At 34.0% G+C, this 21,518-nt stretch overlaps 1 protein-coding gene across 1 annotated transcript; it reads left to right on the top strand.

The window, feature by feature from the left end:
* The first annotated feature begins 11,235 nt into the window (after positions 1-11,235).
* Positions 11,236-12,653, top strand: LOC100017021 (olfactory receptor 150-like). Its single transcript, XM_001370673.4, has 2 exons — positions 11,236-12,144; positions 12,570-12,653. Exons 1-2 carry the CDS (start codon positions 11,236-11,238, stop codon positions 12,651-12,653), a joined length of 993 nt encoding a protein of 330 aa, XP_001370710.3.
* The last annotated feature ends 8,865 nt before the right edge of the window (positions 12,654-21,518 follow it).

Raw genomic sequence — 21,518 nt, forward strand, 5'->3', positions numbered from 1 at the left:
TGAATGGAAAATGTCAGAATAACTATTTATGTAGATACTGAGATGCTGTACAAGGGGTGGGGTAAGAGAGAGAGAGAGAGAGAGAGAGAGAGAGAGAGAGAGAGAGAGAGAGAGAGAGAGAGAGAGAGAGAGAGGGAGAGAGAGAGAAGAACCTTATACCAGCCAGATACTCTGCCCCACATTTGAAATTATGGAGAAGTACAAATCTGAGCTGTTTTGAAGACACTTCTCAAACCTGTGCAAGCTATAATACTTCTCTAATATGCATTCCAGATCAGGAGTGTACTCACACAATTCAATCATAGATTTTCATGCTTCTGATAGGTAAATAGAAGGCTTTGCTAATTTAGTAATCTGTGGGGAAATGCATTTTTATGGATAGGTTTTTTGGGCACAATGACTATTATAGTTATTTACTAGTTAAATCCTTAAATTTTCACATAAGTGATACAGAGAATTTTGAGTGAGATTTCCAAATTTATGTTTAACCCACCTATTTTTTAATTTAATAAATAGTACCTGATTATGATCACAATGAAGTGAACTGAACTACAAAATTCTTATCATGGTAAATTTATTTGCAAAGCATGAATTTAGCAATAAATATGATTGCAACTTCTCCAGCAAAGCTAAGAGTCCAAGATGGGGATTGGATGTACATTTTATACTTTTTAAAGAAGTACAGAATATAGAGCATTATTTAATAGACAGGAAACAAGTTATGATTGGTTAGAAAAGCTCAAAATCACAAATAATGAAGTCATTTTAATAGTTACAGAGCTGAATTGTGAGGAACAATATAATTACTTGGAAACTGAGAATGAAAAGTTAGCAACAGGACTTCCCTTCTGCAACTAAGAAATATTCATTGTTTGAGCCTACCTGCAAGGTTAGAGATATTGCATCAGACTTCTTCGGATAATAAACCAGTTATTATTTGAAAAGATAAACTAGCAGCTTAAAGATACTAAGATCAGACTACCTGCTGTGTTCACCTATATCATCTGGAGTAACAGGATTCCTTGTCACAAGAATGGAATAGTGATTAACAGGAGAACTGGGATTTCTAAATTTAACTCATTACAGCCAATTAAATTTCTGAATTACATTCAGAGACAAAGAATCTTGTCTTGGGCAGTTGCAGGACAAATCAATTAACTGCAAATGGGATCAATCAAAAAAGACACAGGATCAATCTGTTATTTCAAACCCAAAGAGGATGAATGATTTGCCTAAAATCACAAACCAAGTCAATAGCAAAACCAGTTCTTAAACCTAAGTTCCTTGGACTTAAATGACAGTTTACCTAAAATTTAACTTGGAAAGGAGTAACATTTTACTCTTTCTGGAATATCTTAAATGACAATAATAAGCAAGGTGTTTACAGGTTGAATGTTAGTGGGAAGCACACTACTTGGAAGCTTGTGATCTACATTTCCACAGGAATACCAAAAGGGAAGGCAGTAGCAGCAGTCCAAGAACTAAATCCATTCGTGTGAGGACAAACTGATGAGAAGACAGCTACCAAAACACTGAAGTAACTGTAATCATTTCTCGTTTTTTGTTCTTATTTGTTATGTAAAAAAACTCATGGACCTAACCCTTCCCTTCCCTCCCCTCTTAAAGAAGATGTCATTTGACTAAAAGATATATGCATATTAAAAACTACATCTCATTTATTTCTTTTTATCAATTTTTGCTCTGGAGGTGACCATACCAAAGTTATTCTTCCAACAATATTTCTGCTTGCTGTATATAATGTGTTCTGGTTCTTCTCATTTCAATTATTTCTAAATCAATATTATAAGACAAAGGCAATTTAACCAACTCATAATGAAACAAAATTATATGTGAACTCCAAAGAATGCATGGAAGTATAGCAAGATATTCCCAACAAGCTCATGAGAGAAATAATAATATTGAAAGAAAGAGTGAAAAAGAAAAAAATGACAAAGTTTATGTCCTGTACAACAAAAATAATTCACATCACAGAAAAACTTGAATCTATACCATTGTATCTTCCCAAAGAACAAAAAGAGGTAATACATCACAGAGACAAATATGAGTGAAATGAACAATCTGGAGGGTTAAATGTAGAATTAAGTAAAGGACAATCTCCAGGATAAGAAGCAAAAAAGGAATAAGGTAAAAAACACATAACATTTCTTTAAAAGCAAAACACATTTATCTCCAAGACTGGGTACATAGATACATCTTAATGCTTATAGGCCTTCTAGAATAATATCACAAGTCAAAAAATCTGAACACCATAATGCAGAAATAATATAATATACAACTAAGAATTTATGTATACTGAAAACAGAAGAATCTATAGGCCACCATCAGGAAAGGGGGTAAAAACCTTTACTGCAAATTCTGAGACATAGATATAAATTTAATAATTCCATTAATAATTAACAAATTATGTGAATAATTCAGATAAAGATATGTTTTATTATTTCCCATTGATCTATCTATTTGTCCTCTTAGTTTTTAACTGGTTTTCCCCCCATCATCTTTGGTGGTTTTGATCCCTATTTTGCTTTCATTTCTAAATCACTCATTTTTAGTGATTTGGAATTGTGTGAATCTCTTTCGGGAGATGCTGAAACTCTTTTTTCTTATCCTGTCTTACTTTATATTACAAGTATACCTTTGAGTTTTTCCTCTATTTTCATGAGGAAAAATAATTTGTCCTGATTTATAATTTTGTATATATATATATATGTATATATATATAGATAGATAGATATACAGATAGATATATATATATACACACACATGTGTGTGTGTTCATTCAGAGATTACAATTTAAGTTTTTCTTTATAATGTATAACTATCAAGTTATGTCCATTCTTCAAAACTTTTACTAAATGTTGTCAACTTGGCCAATTGGACCAGATAGGTTCCAGAGAGATAGATATAACAATATGTGTGTACCTATATACAAACACACCCATATATATAATAATGTATATCTTTTTCTGTGTGCATGTTTGTATGTATAGAAGTTTTCAAAAGAGATACTGATATCACATCCATAGTATATATTATAAATAATAGATGGATTTGATAGATGATAGCTGATAAAATAAACTTTTTATTCCAATTGATCTGACTGAATAAACAACAGAGAAGTTTCCTGCCAAACAATTTTGGTGTCATTTTCTAGAAAAGTGGTTCTCCAAATGTAATCAAGGGATCCCTGGGGTTGCCCATGATTATTTCAGAGTTTCCCTGAGATTCTTTCATTGGATCCATTAGGATGAAACCATTTCATACTAATACTAAGATGCTGTAATGATAACTAAGTGGATATAATTTATATACATGAAAGTCTTGGGGAGTACTAAATTTTTTGAAGTATGAAGGAATCCTGTGACCAAAAAGTCTGACAGCCAGTTGTTCTAGGTAGCTATTTCCCAGTAAAGATGTCAAAGAGGACAAACTATCATAGTGTAAGATCTCAGTCTCAGAGTATCTGATGGGATTCTTTATTGTGAAATAATTTCCTAAATGAAAAATCATAGGTTCTTTTTATTCTATGAAATGTTATATGTGTTGTTGGTGTCAGTTCCCTGAGGAAAATGTGATTTCATTTTTGTCTCTTTAGTCATCCATCTTCTTGCCAGGTTATTTTGGTCCACTCTTTATATCTCATTCATACTCAGACACAACAATTCAATTTCTGCTTTGGAAGCCTGGGCTGCTCAGTTGCAAGAATGTCTTTCACAGATCCATTCCAATCCAATCTGCCTATCATCCTGCTGTGATGGGAATGGGGTGAAGCCTTGCATATATAGCCTGGGCACCCCTTCTCCATTAAGGAATAGTGATCAAAAGTAAAATCTAAACTTTCAAAAGCATTTCTCCTAAACCAATATTATTTAAGGGAGCAGAGAATTTCCTCTGAAAAGAGGAAATTCACCAACCTCAAAGCTCTAATCTATTGATTTTCTCTTATAAGGCATGGAAGTACATTTTTGAGAGGAGTATAAGGGAGAAACTTAAGAAAGATTTTAGAGTCTCTGTAAGCCATACACCCATGTGGACACACATAACCTAGATGAGCTACACACACACATGTACACTCTCTGACATACCCTACATGTAGGATTCCAGTTCAAAGAAATTTAACAATAATTATGTAACAATAATTAATGTGCATGTGTTTTTTCAAAAAAAAAGAAAGAAGGAAGGGAGGAAGGGAGAGATGGAGAAAGGAAAAGAGAGGGAAAGGAAGGAAGGAAGGAAAAAGGAAGGAAGGAAGGAAGGAAGGAAGGAAGGAAGGAAGGAAGGAAGGAAGGAAGGAAGGAAGGAAGGAAGGAAGGAAGGAAGGAAGGAAGGAAGGAAGGAAGGAAGGAAGGAAGGAAGGAAGGAAGGAAGGAAGGAAGGAAGGAAGGAAGGAAGGAAGGAAGGGATAGAGGGAGGAAAGAAGGAAGGGAGGGAAGAAAAGAAGATTGTGGAATTTTTTTTAAATATACTTTAATGCCATCCTTCCAAGGTTTAGCAATATTTTTTCTCAACTAGATCATTAGTTTCTGGTGCTGAAGGACAATTTTCTTTGGCTAGATAGATGATCAATTTTGACTGGCCCAAAAGTCCTAGGCTCCTGTTTTAGTAGGTATATTGTTATGGATTTATTTTTATTTTTCTGATGAGTTCAATTTGGAATTCAGTTTTCTAAAAACTATGTTTTACAGTTTACCTTTCTATGTTCTTTGTTGTTGTTTTTTAAACAACTTTGAAGGAAGGATTTTTTTCCAGACTGATTTTATTTTGGTGATGATGAGTCCTAGAACTATAAGTGTCAGGAAACTTCTTTTGATTTAGAAGATAAGTTTTAGACAATTTATCCAATGTCAATCTTGCCTCATAGAGGAACTTAACCTTTTTTATTTTTGTAAATCACATTTTGTTTACTTTTTTCCCTTACTCTTCAAATAAATCGTACTTGCATTAAAGACTTAGATAATTTGTTTTTTTCCTGGTTAGATCTTAGAAAATTTATCTTAATGTAATTTTTATGTCTGTTTTGTTGATATTAATTTGAAAATATTGCTGTACTGTTGCTAAGGAAATAGTACATGGAGGATTGAAGTTGAGAATCATTAACGATCAACAGAACCGTGTCCAAGTATCCCAACATGGTAAACCTATAGATTCCCAAGAACAAGAGGAACCTGTGGAGCTCATGGATCCAGAGACCTTTGAAGATTAACCCCCATCACTGTAGTGTGGTTTCTTCTGAACATCTTCCAGTAGGTAGACAGGAATCACAGGAAAAAGTGATATTCTAGGCAAACCCTTCTTCCCCAGAACAAAGTCATACACTGGCTCATTCTAGGGCTAACTTTGGAGGTTATAAAGGTACCGTTAATGAAAGTATGATGGCATAAACCAAATAAATACCTGGTTGAAATTTTATATTTTGGATTTCTGAGGTCAGAAGTTAAAATAGAAGTCACCTAAGGTCACATCCAACTCCAATGTTATATGATTTCTGTCCATAGTGTCTGTTCTGGCATACTCTATCATCACTGAGGTGCTTTACCCACTCTAGGAAGGAAATTTATTGTTCTAGGGGCTTTGTTACACCAGATGCTACTGTATTTCTCCTTATGTGAAAGATTCTGTATCACTGATTTGAGTCCCAAGAGAGTGTCTGTAATACCACATAATTTCAAATTTATTTATAACATCCAAAATTGTTTTTTAGACAAATTTCACAGGAATATACCTGATATTTTTTAAATGCTGTTCAGTGTGTAGCTTAATGAAACACATTGGGTTAGAGGTCCCTAAAGGAAGGATTTACATCTCCTACTTCCTCTCTATATCCTCCACATCTAATTGACCAACTCTCCTTTTTAGGAATGAATTATTGCATATATCATGTTCTCCTTGCCCACAGAATATAGAAAAAAAACATATTTCCTTTCAGTCTTCCAACTACCACATGGCAAAAAAAAAAATGAGAGAGTATGAAGTGAAAATTCTGGTTCCTCTGGTCAACTTAATCCAAACTATTAAACATTTATTTCATTGCTTATTGAATGTAAGACACTATACTAGCTTCTGGGAATAAAATTACAAATGAAAAATAGACCCTACATTCAAAGATTTGTATTATAAAGACATAACTATGGCTGTGTCCAGTAGTAACTACAGTCACAAGAACAGGACTCCTTTCCAACTTTCCAACATCAGCTCTGGGATTTTCCTCCATGAAACAGCAATTAAAGAGATGGCCAAAGTTTCATAATTTACACATTAATGCAGTTGACATTCGTGCTGATACCAGAATCATTTTTGGAGTACAGATGAAGTGGGAGACAAAGAAGTTTGTTCTGGGTATCATTTACTTACTATGTAACTTTAAGCAAATGACTCTAATTTTCTGGGTTTTAGTTTCTTCGTCTATAAAATGGTGTGGTTGAACTAAATCATCTCTAAAATCCCTTTCTACCTCCAAATCAGATGACCCTGTGAACATTTTTCATAGAACTGAAGCAAAGGTACAGGGAAGAGAGTAATTCAGGGCTGCTAGAAGCAGGACAAATGTTACTGGTTCCACCAACTCTATTACAGTTTTTGAGGTTTGCTCTTGAGCTATTTTTGTTGAGAGTAAGCAGCATTATAAAGGACCAAAAGTAAACTCTGCAGCCTGCCTTCTTTGACCTATGTACTTTGCAATTTTATTAAAGAGATCCTAGGATCATTTAAAGAGGGTCCTGTTTAGTCACTCAGAAATATTATAAAAGTTAAAATGAATTTCAGATAACAATTCAGTCAAGTATTTAGATTAAAGGATCCCTGAGTAGCAGTAGGAGAAAGGGAATTCAACTGACCAAGATTTTAGGCTTGAGGACTTCCTAATTTTTATAGTTTGTCTGACTGTGGCTATTTCTAAACCACCCTAGAATTATGGCTAAAGGAACTAAATTCTTCCTACAGGATAGGGTCTGCCTAGCTGCTACAGTCCATCAGATAGTGGCAGAGAGTAGCCACAAGAATTACTCAGAAGAAAACTGCTAGTGAAAACTCCTAGAAAAAAAGGTGCAAGTAAGAACTCAGGAGAGATGCCCAGAAGAAAACAGTTTATCAAAAAAGAATGTAACAGCAAAAGAATCCAACTCAATGGCAAAAGCATAAAATCAACAGAAATCATCAGTTACTCTGAAATTGGGAAAGATGTGAATCAATCTAGAAAACCATTTGCTTTGAACACTCATGTTCCCAGCGCATATACCCCACAAGATATATTCCCAAGTAATGAAGTATTCCTAACCTACTTCTATACCCTATGTGTAAATAGGATCACCCCTCCTGGATCCGTGGTTTCTAATTTTGATAGTTTAGTGGCCTCAGGATAACATTGTGGTAAAAACAAAACAGCCATAAGAACAGAGAGGCACTTAGGCAGATGAGATCTGAAAGGGTTTTGATCTTCAACTGATGTTCTTTAGCCAATAAAGAGTGTTCTGAGCAGGTAGGGCTTATCTCTGAGAAGACCAGCAATAAACTTAGTTCCCCTGAACAAATTACTGAAAGAAAAATCCCTTCTAAAACATTCCTAATAATTGGCAATCAGTCTCATCTTCAATGGTTCCAGGCAAGAGGAATGGAAATACGTCACTGTACTTTCTCATCATAAAAATGCAAACTAACATTGTTTTATGCTATAGTTATAACAATGCTTTCACATTTTTCCTATTAATAATAGAGTCTTATAAGACCTTTTTCCCTAATCATTTGGGTTTACTTGTCTAACAATCTTCCTATCCAGGGATAGATAAGAACACCTAAATATGTCCTAACACAAAGACGCCAGAATTTTGTCCCAGGTCTCGACATGCAAGAAGCACACACATTTTTGGTAGCAAAACTTACCACTCAACCTACCTACTCCTTTGCATAGAAAAAAAGTCTGATATATCCCCCAAGGTAAATCAGAGTGCCTTGACAACCAGAGTTCCCTAGCAAGGATCACATACAGAAATGAAGTCCTCCCAATGTACTGCTTGGGCAGAACACCCATGTGCTAGGAACCAAGGATCAATAAATTTATTTACAAGTGTGATCACCAATTAAAGAAGATGGACACTGTTAGCCTAGCCCTAAACTATCACAGCTCATCTCTTTTGCCATATACTCTTTCATCTCAGTTAATAATAAGCTCCCTTTCATCCTAAACATAAACTTTCTTATTTCTTCAATTTTCTGGTGCAACTAAAATCTAGCATTCTCCTGAAGACACAACAACTTTTGGGCACCTTTTTCAAAATGGTGCTTTCCTGTACACCCTCTAACATACAGGATCAAAAAGAAGTTGGTATATTCTTTACTTGGCCTTTTCACTTTTAGATATTCAACCTATCCCTTTTACTCAGCCACTATCTTATTGAGATCCTTGTTGCTTTCAGTTATGGAACCCTAGTTCAATTTTATCTCTTTCTCCAAAAAGTACAGCATCTGATTTTACACACTTTTTCTACCTCTTTTTCTCTCTCCCATTAACATTCCAGCCTCCCAGTTGTCCAATTTCCTTATCTATCCAGAACAGTTTATTCAAGCTACTTCAACCATGAAGACTGTTTATAGTTCAAACACTATCCCAAGACTTTCATATTCCACGTCAAATAAATTGATTCCAGCTGCCAGGTTTCCATGTATTATCTAGGAATCAAATTCCAAGAAGTTCATTGTGTAAGTGAACAACAAATAAAAAGAATTGAGCACATCAAAGAAAATATTATTGACTTCTTCCCAGAAAAGGGAAATCCCCTATGAGATGAGTCTCTGTGGAAGCTTCAGTGTGTATATCACTAATGAGGTCCCAGGAATCTTATAAACAGACATAAAGGCCTTAAATTATATCATCAAGAGTTCTGTTGACACTCCTGAACACTGTTTCTTTCCTTATAGCTGAAGAGGACACTGGATAAAATCACAATTAGAAATGATCATCTTCATATGCACTTAGGAATACTAAGTTCTGGGCCCTAATCTCCAACAACACTTAAAAAAAAAAAGATTAGAAAGGTCTATGACAGTACCATAATAATCTTCAGAGAGCATATTTAACAGCCAGGACTCTATGGGTGAAGAGGCTCTAAAATTCAAAACAAGAGGGTAAATATATGGTTAATTTGCAATTATTCTTCCTTCTAAATAGAAATTCATGGGAATCTTAAGAACTTTGTAAAAGGAATCTTCACATTTTGTTCTATGTATTACTCACAATGGCATTATGCTAAAGGCTGGGAACAGGTGGTTTAAAAATATATAAAGAGAATTTGAAGGTATGAGGAATGCCAGCTCAGAATTTTAGAATTATACCAATTAAGAGTTGGAAATGTCCTTTCATATAGTCCAAACCAAAACCCAGAACTTCTCGTAAATAACCCTGTAACAGTAGTAGACATCCAGGCTCCACTTGAAGACTTGTTCTGAAGTGGAAATCTACTCTTGCCAAGGAAACCTATTTCACTTTGGTTTATGTTTAATTGTTAGATATTGTATCCTCATCTCAAACCCAAATTTACCTTTTTGAAACTTTCATTCATTGCTCTTGGCTCTGCTTTTTGGAAGCAAACTGAAGAAGTCTGGTTTCTTTTCAGACTGAGAGCCCTTCACATTTTTGGAAACAATTATGTCCCCCAATTCTTCCTCTCTCCAGGCTAATATTTTGCAAATCATTTAAAATTATCTTTATATGGCATGTATTCAAGATTATAATGACCTTCAATGATACTTTCTGGATGTTCTCTACTTTGTCAATGTCCTTTCTAAACTATGGCAAACAGAATTGGATAAAATACCTGAGATATTGTTTGACCAAAGTAGATTATGGTAGATGCATTTCATCTTTTTTCCTGAAAGTTTGGGCTCTCTTCATGTAACTCAAGATTTCATTCATTTTTTTTTGACCACCAAATGATATTTTGTAATTACATTTGTAGACTACTAAAAAAAAACACATCTCTGGCAAACTAAATTTTTAAACATATTTTCTAGACTTTAGAAACTTATTTTAATTGCTCTTCATATTTTTATATTTATATCTTTATTAAATATCATCCTATTAGAGTTAGCCCAATTTTTAATCCTTTGTGATATTTTTGGATCATGTTTAAGTCAAACTGTAAGTCATCTCTCCAAACTTAGTGTCATGTTCATATTTGGTAAACTTACCAACTATGCTTCTATCCTAGATATTTAACAGCACAAGACCAAGCAGGAACTCCTGAGGCACTCTTCTGGAGATCTCCTTTCCTCATGGTATTTAAAAATTATAACTATTCTTTGTGAGTCCACTAAATTACAATTTTGTCCAATGCATATCTTTTCATTTTTTCTCTAATAGAGCTTTATTTATCAAATACTTTACTAAAAATTATATACATTGTACATTGCAGCTCACTAGTTGGTCATCATCATAATAAGCCATTTTAGCTGAAAACTATCTTGAGCCCCTAAGAAAAAACAGATTTCCTATATTTCTCATAGTTTTCCAGTTGTGTGCCTTTATCAATGACTGTACTTCTCTGAGATCCTTTTTCATTATTGTGAAAAAAGAACAGAGACCATCATTTGCAAGTGGCAAGATCCAAGGGCCACTGGGATGTGGAAAGTATTTTATAAGATTTGGGAACTAGAGTGAAAATTTCACAGATAAGTTATTAAATTGAAAAGATAAAATAATTGTATTTCTTTTTGAATTGTATCAATATTGGATTATATGAGCATTGTCTTTCTTTCAGAGCAGTTTTAATAATTGTGGGAAGGCATTATTTAGAATTCAGTAGAATGACTACTAGAATTAGTGTCAAGTAAGAATTAATTTTTGGTTCTTTCTCTTGTGCTTGCTAGCTCTATGGACTAAAGTTGCAATATTCCCTAAACTTTTTACATAATCAATGCCTAATTAAATTCTTATTGCTTACACTACAGATTAAAAATGAGTGGTTACGATAATTAAATAAATATTATATATGTTTGAGAGGTCAGACATAGCTCTTTCCAAAGTCCTGCATTAATGAATTATGTGAATATGAAGTGGCTGTTTGTAGGAATGCAGGTACAAAAAGATTAGATGAATATATATTATAATTTTCCTATTCTGTCTTTGATCTTTTTTAAGACTTGTAATAATGAGGACATTCTCTTTGTTGTTGTTGTTTCCCTCATGCTTATAGATTCTTGCCTCCTCTTAATCTATGCTCAAGAAGAATGGAAAAAGGAAATTATTCAGTAGTAATTGAGTTCATCCTCATAGGGCTGACAGACCAGCCAGAGATCCAACTACCTTTCTTCTTCTTGTTCCTAGGGATTTTCATGATCTCTGTGTGGGGGAACCTGGGCATGATTATACTGATTGGGCTCAGTTCTCATCTTCACAAGCCAATGTATTACTTTCTCTTCAATTTGTCCTTCATTGATCTTTGTCAATCAACTGTCATCACTCCCAAAATGCTCCTGAACTTTGTGTCAGAGAAGAACACTATCTCCTACCCTGACTGCATGACTCAATTCTATTTTTTTGCCTTTTTTGGAATTTCAGAATGTCAACTACTGGCTGTGATGGCGTATGACCGCTATGTTGCTATATGCCATCCCCTTCTTTATAATGTTATCATGTCCTATCAAAAGTGCTCATGGTTAGTGGGTGGGGTGTATGCATTTGGCCTGATGGGGGCCACAGCTCACACAGGCTGTTTGCTGAGAGTGTTATTCTGTAAGGAAAATGCTATTAATCATTATTTCTGTGATCTCCTTCCACTCTTGAAGCTCTCTTGCTCTAGCACCTATGTCAATGAAATGGTGTCTCTGGCATTCAGTACATTTAATATCCTTTTCCCAACACTGGCTATTATTTGCTCTTATGTTTTCATCATTGCCAGCATTTTAAAAATTCAGTCCACTGAAGGCAGATCCAAAGCCTTCAGCACCTGTAGCTCCCATATTGCAGCAGTTGGTGTCTTCTATGGTTCTGTTGCCTTTATGTACCTGCAACCATCTTCAGTCAGATCCATGGATCAGGGGAAAGTGTCATCTGTGTTTTACACTATCATTGTGCCCATGCTAAACCCCCTCATCTACAGTATGAGAAATAAGGATGTCAAAATTGCCTTGAGGAAAGTAATAGTAGGAAGGACAAGTTAGTGAAAGATGAAATATTAAAATAATGAATTAATTATTATAGGCTAAATTTCTCTTCCCACATTTAAACCCCTTTTATATCTCTGACTTGCATTAAAGACAAATAGAGTATCTATACAATTCATCCATGGATTGAATTGCTCCTGATGTTTAAAGAGATGTTTTTGTTTTTGTTTTTTGTTTTTGTTTTAGTTTAGAAAGATGTATGGAAATGTAGTTTTCCTACAAATGCTTCTTTTGGCCAACCATTGTTATAACTAGCTCTTAAATCTCCAGGGTTTCACAAAATGAATGGTACAGCTAATAAAAGTTTTATAAAGGGATTTAAAGGTTTACAATTTCCACTCACTTTCTTTCAGTTCAAGACACTGTACTCTCAAATAAGATAAACAACTTGCCCAAAGTCATTGAACAAGTCAATAGCAAAAGCAGGTCTTGAACTCATTTCTTTTCACTTTGGTCATGTTGTGAGAGGACGTCTGACTTGATTCATGGGCATACTAATCCAAGGAATTACAAACTCACTCTGTGAATCTTATAAAATAGAAAAATTTATTAAGAGTGAGATTACTATGACTGGGAGGCAAAGTGGAGGTTGCCTCTCTGAAGAAAAAGATGATTAGGCATGCATGTGTTTTACAGGAGAGAAAACTACATTACATACAAGGAGACTTCAGAAAGCTGGTGAGAGGGGATGCCTAAAGTTGGGAATGTTGTCTCAGTGAAATATGAAGATCTCAAAAATATGGAACATGAATGCTGTCATTGTTTACTAATAAGTGTTTACTAAGGATGGTATGTTCTGTTCACACCATATTCCTGAGGTCAAAAACTCAAGGAGTCCTCCATGTGTCCCCTGGAATTTCTACATTTCCCCCATCCCACTCTATTTCCCCCTTTCTTATTTCTGGTAAAAATGGTCTGAATTTGATAGCTTTTTTGAGACTGAAAAAATGGGGCATCTTTAGATGTCCATGCCTACTAAATAGAGGGAGCAGAAGTTCTTTTGGGCATAGTCATAGATGCTTTGGGTTAGCTTTGATCCTAAAAGCAACTAGAGAAGTGACTGCATTACAAATAGAGTAGGATGTGTGCAATAATTAGAATTATAGATAGTAAAGGGGCAAGAAGTGAAGATAACCATGAAGTCTTTGTTGTTGTAGTTGTTGTAGTAGTAATAGTAGTAGTAGTAGTTGTTGTTGTTGTTGTTTTTGGGGGCGGGGGCGGGGGCACTGACATTTGGTCAAACACTGCCTGGCTCCCCCAAACCATGAAGTCTTAAGTTCTCTGTTTATTCTTTCAACTTGTAAGCATAAATTAATACACAGCTATAGTGGTTTCAAAAGTTAAGATAATGCAATACAAATTAACAATATTAACTAACATCAGGCTTCTTTGAGTTTTAGTAGCTTATCTCCAATGCCAGCAAACTCCATCTAAGAAATCATCTTTTGACAGTCAAGGATAGGTCCCCTCTTTAGTAAATTTAGTTTTTTTGTTTCTAAGAATCTAAGAGATTCTTAAGATGTTCCTGCTAAAAAATGTACAAAGTAGATCTTAATACGAATTATATAGCTTCTGTGAAAACATAAGTAACAAACTCTTGCAGAAAGATTTCTCCACCTCAGGTTATGTAAGAAATACAAGAATTCTTGGGCCATAATTCTGAACTAAAGATCCAAACTCAAATTGACATAAGTTAAAGCTGGAGGTCCCACTACTCTGAGCCTGTGGTAAAGACATCCTGATGATGGTATGCACAACTGTTTCTATTCTATTCTATTCTATTCTATTCTATTCTATTCTATTCTATTTCTTGACAGATGATATAAATCACTGATTACTAGAAACACCCATGCTCAAAGTATGTTAGCTAACAGTTGATAAATTCCAGTCTTATAATTGATATTCTCAGACAATAACTCTTAAGAAGAGACATAAAGGTAAAAAAGCATTATTTCTCTTGGTCAGAAAATCTGAGGACAGTGTTAATATGAATTCCAGAAAAGTAAATAATATTTCTGCTTTTACCACTGACTATGATTACGTCAGTTATTTTTATCCAGAATCATTTAGTGAAGCTGTGTACCTAGCATTCAAAGATTGATAACAAGCTCTTAAGCTAACTCTTCTAACACTGATATGAGATGACTTGATTTTTAAATGATGTAAAAGCAAAAAATACAACTTCATCTTTTTCAATTCAGTGATTACATGAAGGAACTTACAGATAAGAGATTATATTCCAAATGAAACAAAAATTTGAGGTAGGGTGCAGATACCCTTGAGTAATTCCCAATTGCATACAGAGAACAGTGTTTATCAATTGAGTTGCCTTTAGTAGAACCTGTTTGGTTGTTAAGCACATATTTGGTTGTTAAGCACATCCAAATTTCAAGGACTTCAACTATCCATTCACTTGATTGTTTGAGATATAGAATAACTACACATTCGATAAAAAACAATCATATTTCACAATTTATTTTATGCTCATATTTCCCTTTGGCTATTTGTTCTGGCTATAGAAATTTCTCATAAAAGGAAAAATCAAGGAAAAGATTAAAAACAACATCAACACAGGTCCTTCTAGGTATAAGCCTTAGAGGCACAGAGTGATTTAACACTGCTTGATTTTAGGGAATATCAGAGTTATCAATCAATCATGAAGTAACCATTGCACTTCACAGCTAGACTTGGGAAAAATCAGGTGGGAAACATTCCAATTTGAAAGGAAATGACAAAATGGGGATCCTGGGTCAGAAGAGAATCTAATCCTCAGAGGTGCTGAGGATTGTTACTCTTGACCTCTGGCAGATAAAGTGCTCTAACTGTGATAATTCAGGATCACATTCCTCTGAATATCTTTTCAAGGCTTTTCCTTTGAAAGGTGCAGAACCTCATTGATCCAACTATATCTGAATACAAAACTCAAAATAACATCAGTTGCAGTCCCAAAAACTTTTACCTCAAATGACAGATCTCACCAATCACACCATAGTATTGAAAATTTCACATTCCCAGAAATCCAGTTTCATTGACTTGAAATTTCATAACCAAAACAAGATTCTTCTTTTAGAAGGCTGGTGACCTTGTTCCCCCAGACCAAAAAGTTATAGCTAAAGGAAAATCAGTAAGGTGTTTTTTTTTCCACCTTTGGTTTTTACATACATTTTTAATCCATTTTCATTCTTTTCTTTTTTCCAATTTTTTCCAGTCCTCACTGAGTCTCATGATTCAATAATGGACCTAACTAATAAATTTTTCCCCCATATCACTACAGTGCATCTCTCTGGGAGTTGTTTGGGGCCTTGAGTTTGCCTCAACTTTGTCTGTTGAAAGTTGTAATGAGGAAACAAGACAATTCTTAAACTCCAACTAAACAATTACAAAATAGATACAATATTCATTTGCCTTACAGAAATATGTGAATTAAAACTAGCAATTTTTGACTGTTTCTCAATTCATATACCTTCTCCCCTATTTATTGAGTCAGAAAAGGGATAATAGTTCTGTAGAGATGCACTAACATTCTCTCACCTTACTTTCTATGATTAATGATGGTTTCATTTCCTAGGTTGTTTAATTATAAAACCTTCATGCTGGAAGATGGAAGAATGATCTCTTAACTGTATCCAACATTAATAATAGTTTAAACTTATTTGAATCAAAACATTCACATCTTTTACATTCAAGCTTTTTATTTACTCAAATATTATAAACGGATTACAACTTTCTTAAACTTTTTTTTATTCCTCTCATTACTAGTTGTTTAGAACCTGCACATAACATTTATTCCAATGGACTTTAATTATAAGCCCCATAATTTTCAGATGGATTTTGATTTAAGTCCCTTAACAAAATTATTCTTTCATATTCTAATCCAGCAACCATATCACTCTCTCTTTTACATTCTTTCACCATCGTAATTAAAATAAACTTTACTCCATTATTTTTACTTTTGAATTATGCCCAATTAAAAACATTCAAGATTTCTGGGAACAAAGAGCTCTAAGTACTCAAGCAATCACATTAATTTTTACATTCCACTGATGAAATCACTCTTTTAAAAGTATATATTTCAATAGTATTCCAAAATAGCTGACATGTTCCATATTAAATTAAGAAATTTAAGTTTCTCCTCTTAATGCTAGTATTTTAAATATGTAAAGGAGCTTATAAGCACTTTTCCTTGATTTTGAAAAATCTTAGCATTTAATTAATTGCCTCTTCTTTCTATAAAGATGGCAATAAATTTCTGATAATTAGTAAATTATTGTAATTGAGTAAGTAGCCAGTAATTTGTTTATCTCTCATCTGTTTAATGATCTGTTAGTTGCTTGTTGACCTCACAGCAAACCTTACCCTCTCTGTGCTGATAACAAGGCTTGCTTGATATCTAGATTTATAGCCTATAGTATTTTCAAAGCTAGAAAAAAACATTAGTCAAGTTTTATTTTAGTTTTTAAGAACATGTTTTTAATAAACTCTTAAGGATGCAAAATTAAAATTTCACATTTGAAAATTCAATCTTAAATCACAAAACATTTCATAATGTCTGGAAAGTTTAAGTTTACCTAACTGCAAAATCTCAGAACATCATAATTTGAAAACAGGAGCTGTTAAGGTCTTACAACTAATCATTGTAAGGAATTTACAAAATGCTTATTACTTTCTGAATTAAAATAATGGAATCACAAGAAGTTTTCAGAGCAACATTACTTTAAAATTCATTCTTTTAATTATTGTAGTGAATAGCATGTAAATAGAATTTTTATTTTCCTTAACCCTTTATAAGTCATTAGCATTATTAACTGCTTAAACATATAAAATAAATTGTTTAGATTGTCAACTAGAAAAAAAGGAGAACTATTAAATAGTCAAAAATCACTCTTTAATCAAGGGAAAAGGGGTTAGTGCTACTAATGCGACAACAGAGCTGCTTCCCATGACTGCACAGAGTCAAGACGCCCTGGTCACTAGCCCCTGGGAGTGCCACCAACTCAGGATGGACTCCGGGGAACAAAAGAACTTGGGGAATCTATATACCCTTTGGAAATCCAGGGGCAGGGAAAGATGATTGACATCACTATGGCTACAAGGAAAATGGGAGTGCTCAAACTACACTGACAAGATGCAATCAAGCTAGAAGCTAGGGTGCAAGAGAAGGGGGCTGCTTACAAAGTTACTAAAGGATGGTTCATGCCAAGGTCTGACCTTCCTGAGAAGGGTTTTAATACAATAGGGGACGCTACCTAAAACAAAGAATGTCCTTAGCATATGCTTATCTCACCCAACCAGAATTATCTTTTCCCTTCAGGGTAGATTCCATGGGAACAGGGAACAAGTACAAGCTTTTGGGGTCTCCAATCTACAAGCTAAATCTAAAATTGGGGTTCATCAGATCTCACTAGGTCACAAGTTTGGGATTCCTAAATTCCATGTTGACAAGATCATAACAATAGTATTCCTCTTTCAGGAGCCTAGGTTAACAAATAACATACTCTTTTACCATTTCGGTTTATATAAAATTAGTTGTCAAATAATATCCAATTAATCTTTTGCCATGTTAGAATAGTTTCTGTAATAAAGTTTAGCTGTAAAACCTTTTAAAAGAATAAGTTTACAAACATAATTATATACATAATATTTACCAAATATATGATCATCACTGAACATGAGATTATTTAAACTTGTAAGATTAACAATACATACATCTATAATCCTATAAAATCTAATAGGCAATTTGAAAAGACTGAATTCTGACTTCAAATTCAGAATCTGAAAATTTTCTAAGTTTAGCAAAGACAATTAAGAATTGAAATCTTATTTTCAAAACCACATATGCACACATCCTAATTGTGAAATAAACATAATTTAGAAAATCCAATTTGAGAAATTAAATATTTCACACCTCTTCAAATTAGTTTTCAATTGTTTATGTCAGTCCTTTGTTTCCAGTCTCCTTCAATATGGTCAGCATTGAAAAAGAGGAAAGAGGATATACAAATATTTTTACTTCTATTCTTACATGCTTCTGCTTTGGCTGATCAGACCAAAACGGGGCTAAGACTAATGAATAATTAATTTTCACTTCTTAAGCTACTTTCTCTTCTTTAAGAATTTAAGAAACATCAACTAAGAACTTGAAACTCATTTAAAAGATAATTTCAGGATTTATGACTTCACACCTAAGTTCCACTTAACACTTTATTTTGTTCATCTACAGCTTTCAGGAATTCAAAAGAAAGAAACAAATCACAAAACACAGAGATTTTCTATAATAAATCTTAGCTTGTGCACAGAGGCAGACCAAAACACAGATTTACAAAGATAGACATGAAAAAGTTAATTTTCTCCTAATCCTATTTGCCTGATTTACTATCTAAATAAACTTACAATGAGGGCTGCTAAAATAGGAGAGGAGATAGAGAAGGCTTTTATTTTGCTATTACAACAGAATATCATTTGTTTCTTTTTCAAATTGCTTAATTCCAATTTTTTAAGTATACACAGCACAAGAGGGATCTCACAGCATACTTTTTTTTTTCTGTCCCATGATAGTGGATTGGCTTGACCCCACAGAGAGTTGACTCACCCGCATTCATGTGGGCTCAGAGAAAGTCATTCAGAGCATCTCCTGACTATAGAGAAATGAAAGTCTGAAGGTAGTCTTCCTGGCTAGTCCAAACCCAGAAGGTGAGCACCCATCCCAATTGGGGCTCCTGACAGAGAAGAAAGCTAAGTGTACACCCTACCTACCACCAGGGAGTTCAAGAGTCAAGTAAACTTCCCACTTTTACCTGCAAAGGTTCATCAAAATGTTGTGGGAGGAAATCTGACCTGGTTTGTGGGCAGATTCACCCAAGAAATGACAGGTTCACTGCATGTATCTTATAAAATAAAGAAATTTATCAGGAAAGGGGATAATGTGTCAGGGAACAAAAACTGAGGTTCCCTCCACAATAGAAAAAAGGATTAAACCCTGACCTGGGGACAGATTTTGTCTCACTTTCAATTTTAAAACTGACCATAATACATTTTTTTATTCTTTCTTTCTCTCTTTCTCTCTCTCTTCCTTTTCTCTTTCTTCTCCTCTTTTGTTCTCCTAATTAAGTCCTTCCTTCCCTTCCCTCCCCATTAAAAAAGGCATTTGACAAAAAAAGACATATGAATATATAAAACTTGTCTTATTTATTTCTGTATATCAATTCTTTGAGGTAGACATAAATAAGTCATTTTTCCAAACAATATTTCTGTTGCTCTACATAATGTTCTCTTAAGACTCCCAAGTACTCAGGCTTTAATTCTAAGAAGCACCTTTTTAGTTTTGTTTATAATTATTTTACTTTAGCAATTTAAAAGATAAATAGAAAATTATTTAGGAATAACAGGAAGTTCCTACCTTAGGTTCATAGTCGAAGTAGCAAAAAAGTGATTTTGACGTAAAAAGTTGCAGATTTTGCATGAGATTTTCAGTTTTGTCATTTACTTATTCTAAAAACACATTTGAATTATGCTTTTTTTTCTCTTCATACTGTGGTAAGAGAATTTTTTCCTCTATTTTATTACTGCCATTTCCTTAAGACAGCTAATTATATTTGTAGCTAGAGTGTGGTCTGTAATAGAAATACCAGATATTTTCTTAATTGATAAGTAATAGAGGGATCTCTGCCTGAACTTTATTGCCCCTATTTTTAAAACTGAGACACTACCTAGACTAGTTAGCTCTTTGTGTTTATAAAATTTCAGCTTGAGATATAAGGTTTAGCTCCAGGGTTTGCTGATCACTCTATTTGACAGATATATGTCTTTCCCTTTGTAATTAGTTCTTTGATATATACATTTTTACCTTCCCATTTTGCCCTTCATAAAAATTCTATTTGTATCCATCCTACTTTGTCCTTTTAAAACTTATACAAATGCTACTCATGGCCCATTGGTGTACCCAAACTATAAACCAATTATTAAAATGATATGCCATATGACAAAATATATCAGCTATTAAAATATCTATGTGCAATAATATATATGATTGGCAGCATTACCTATCAATACATCATTGAATATTTCTACACCAATAGGAAGCATATATTCTGCAGAGATACAGATGATTTTGTTTCTTTCTAGTTCTATCCTGGAAAACTAATGAAATTTTTACATTTGATTTATCCTTTTCTTTGTTGGTACAAGTAGATAGTCAATGTACCATTGCTTCATTCTAAGTTGATATTAGGAGTAGAATTATTTTAGATTTATTTTGGAAATCTAAATGTTCCTGGTATGCAATTGATACACAATTGTTACAGATAATACAAAAATGTCATTAGTTATTTTTTCATGTTTTTTAAAGTCATGTCTTTTGCTATACTATTTTTTGCTGACTCATATTAAATTAATGCAATAGACCATTATTGCTATGATATATTTATTATATTAATACTTCTTTAATATGGATACAGAAGAATCTCTAGAAAATATGGAAACAAATGCAATTAAATGGGGCTATCTTGCCTTTGAAGTTGAAAAGCATGTTTGTTGTCCAATAATTTCAATTGTGTCGACTCCTTGTGACATTTGGGATTTTCTTAGCAATGATATTGAGTCATTTTCCATTTCTGGCTCTAGCTCATTTTACAGATGAGGAAACTGAGGCAAATAGGGTTAAGCAATATACTAGAAAATACAGTATGAAGTCATTTTACAGGCAATGAAAATCTGTCCCTACATTGTTGTGCACAATTGAACCCAGCAACTCTGAATCCTGACTTACTGTTAGCAGAGGAGCCATTGCGTGACTGTGCACAAACAATAGATCTAGTGAAAAAGTCCAAACAGCATCTAAAAGATACTCCCCTCATCAATCTCAACTGTAATAGATGACCAGAATGGAGTCATCTATTGTTTACTTCAGGGTCTAGAGAGTGAGAGAGGTATGACAGAATCAGAAGATGGGGAAATAGGATAGATTGATCCTCACCTCTCGTTCCCTAGGGAAGACAACACAAATTGTCTTTTAGAGGGACAGAATATGGCCCTTCAGAGAATAGGTTGAGTATAAAGGTTAAGGACTGAAGCTGACTCTCCCCCCTTGAGGAGAAAGTATGGCTTTCCTCCCCAAGCTTCAGTCCTGTTAATTTTATGGATGGAATGAATACATTTAATTGGTCGCCGGGGATTTAATTTCTAAACCCCCAAAATGAATTACTAAAGTAATATGGAATTTATGGTAGTTTCTTTTACAATAGAGGGAAGATATTATGGAAGAGAGAAAAGGGGAGAGAGAGAGAGGAAGAACTCTGGCTTCCTCTGAGTCAATTAGCAATTCTAAGGTCCCAGCCAGGGGAAAGAAGTCT

This window comes from Monodelphis domestica, chromosome 4 (assembly GCF_027887165.1).
Source record: "Monodelphis domestica isolate mMonDom1 chromosome 4, mMonDom1.pri, whole genome shotgun sequence".
Taxonomy (NCBI): domain Eukaryota; kingdom Metazoa; phylum Chordata; class Mammalia; order Didelphimorphia; family Didelphidae; genus Monodelphis; species Monodelphis domestica.

Coding starts and splice junctions, on each gene's coding strand:
- LOC100017021 (XM_001370673.4), top strand. CDS start 11,236: ATGGAAAAAGGAAATTATTCAGTAGTAATTGAGTTCATCCTCATAGGG. Junction 12,145..12,569: donor TCAAAATTGCCTTGAGGAAA/GTAATAGTAGGA, acceptor ACTTGCCCAAAG/TCATTGAACAAGTCAATAGC.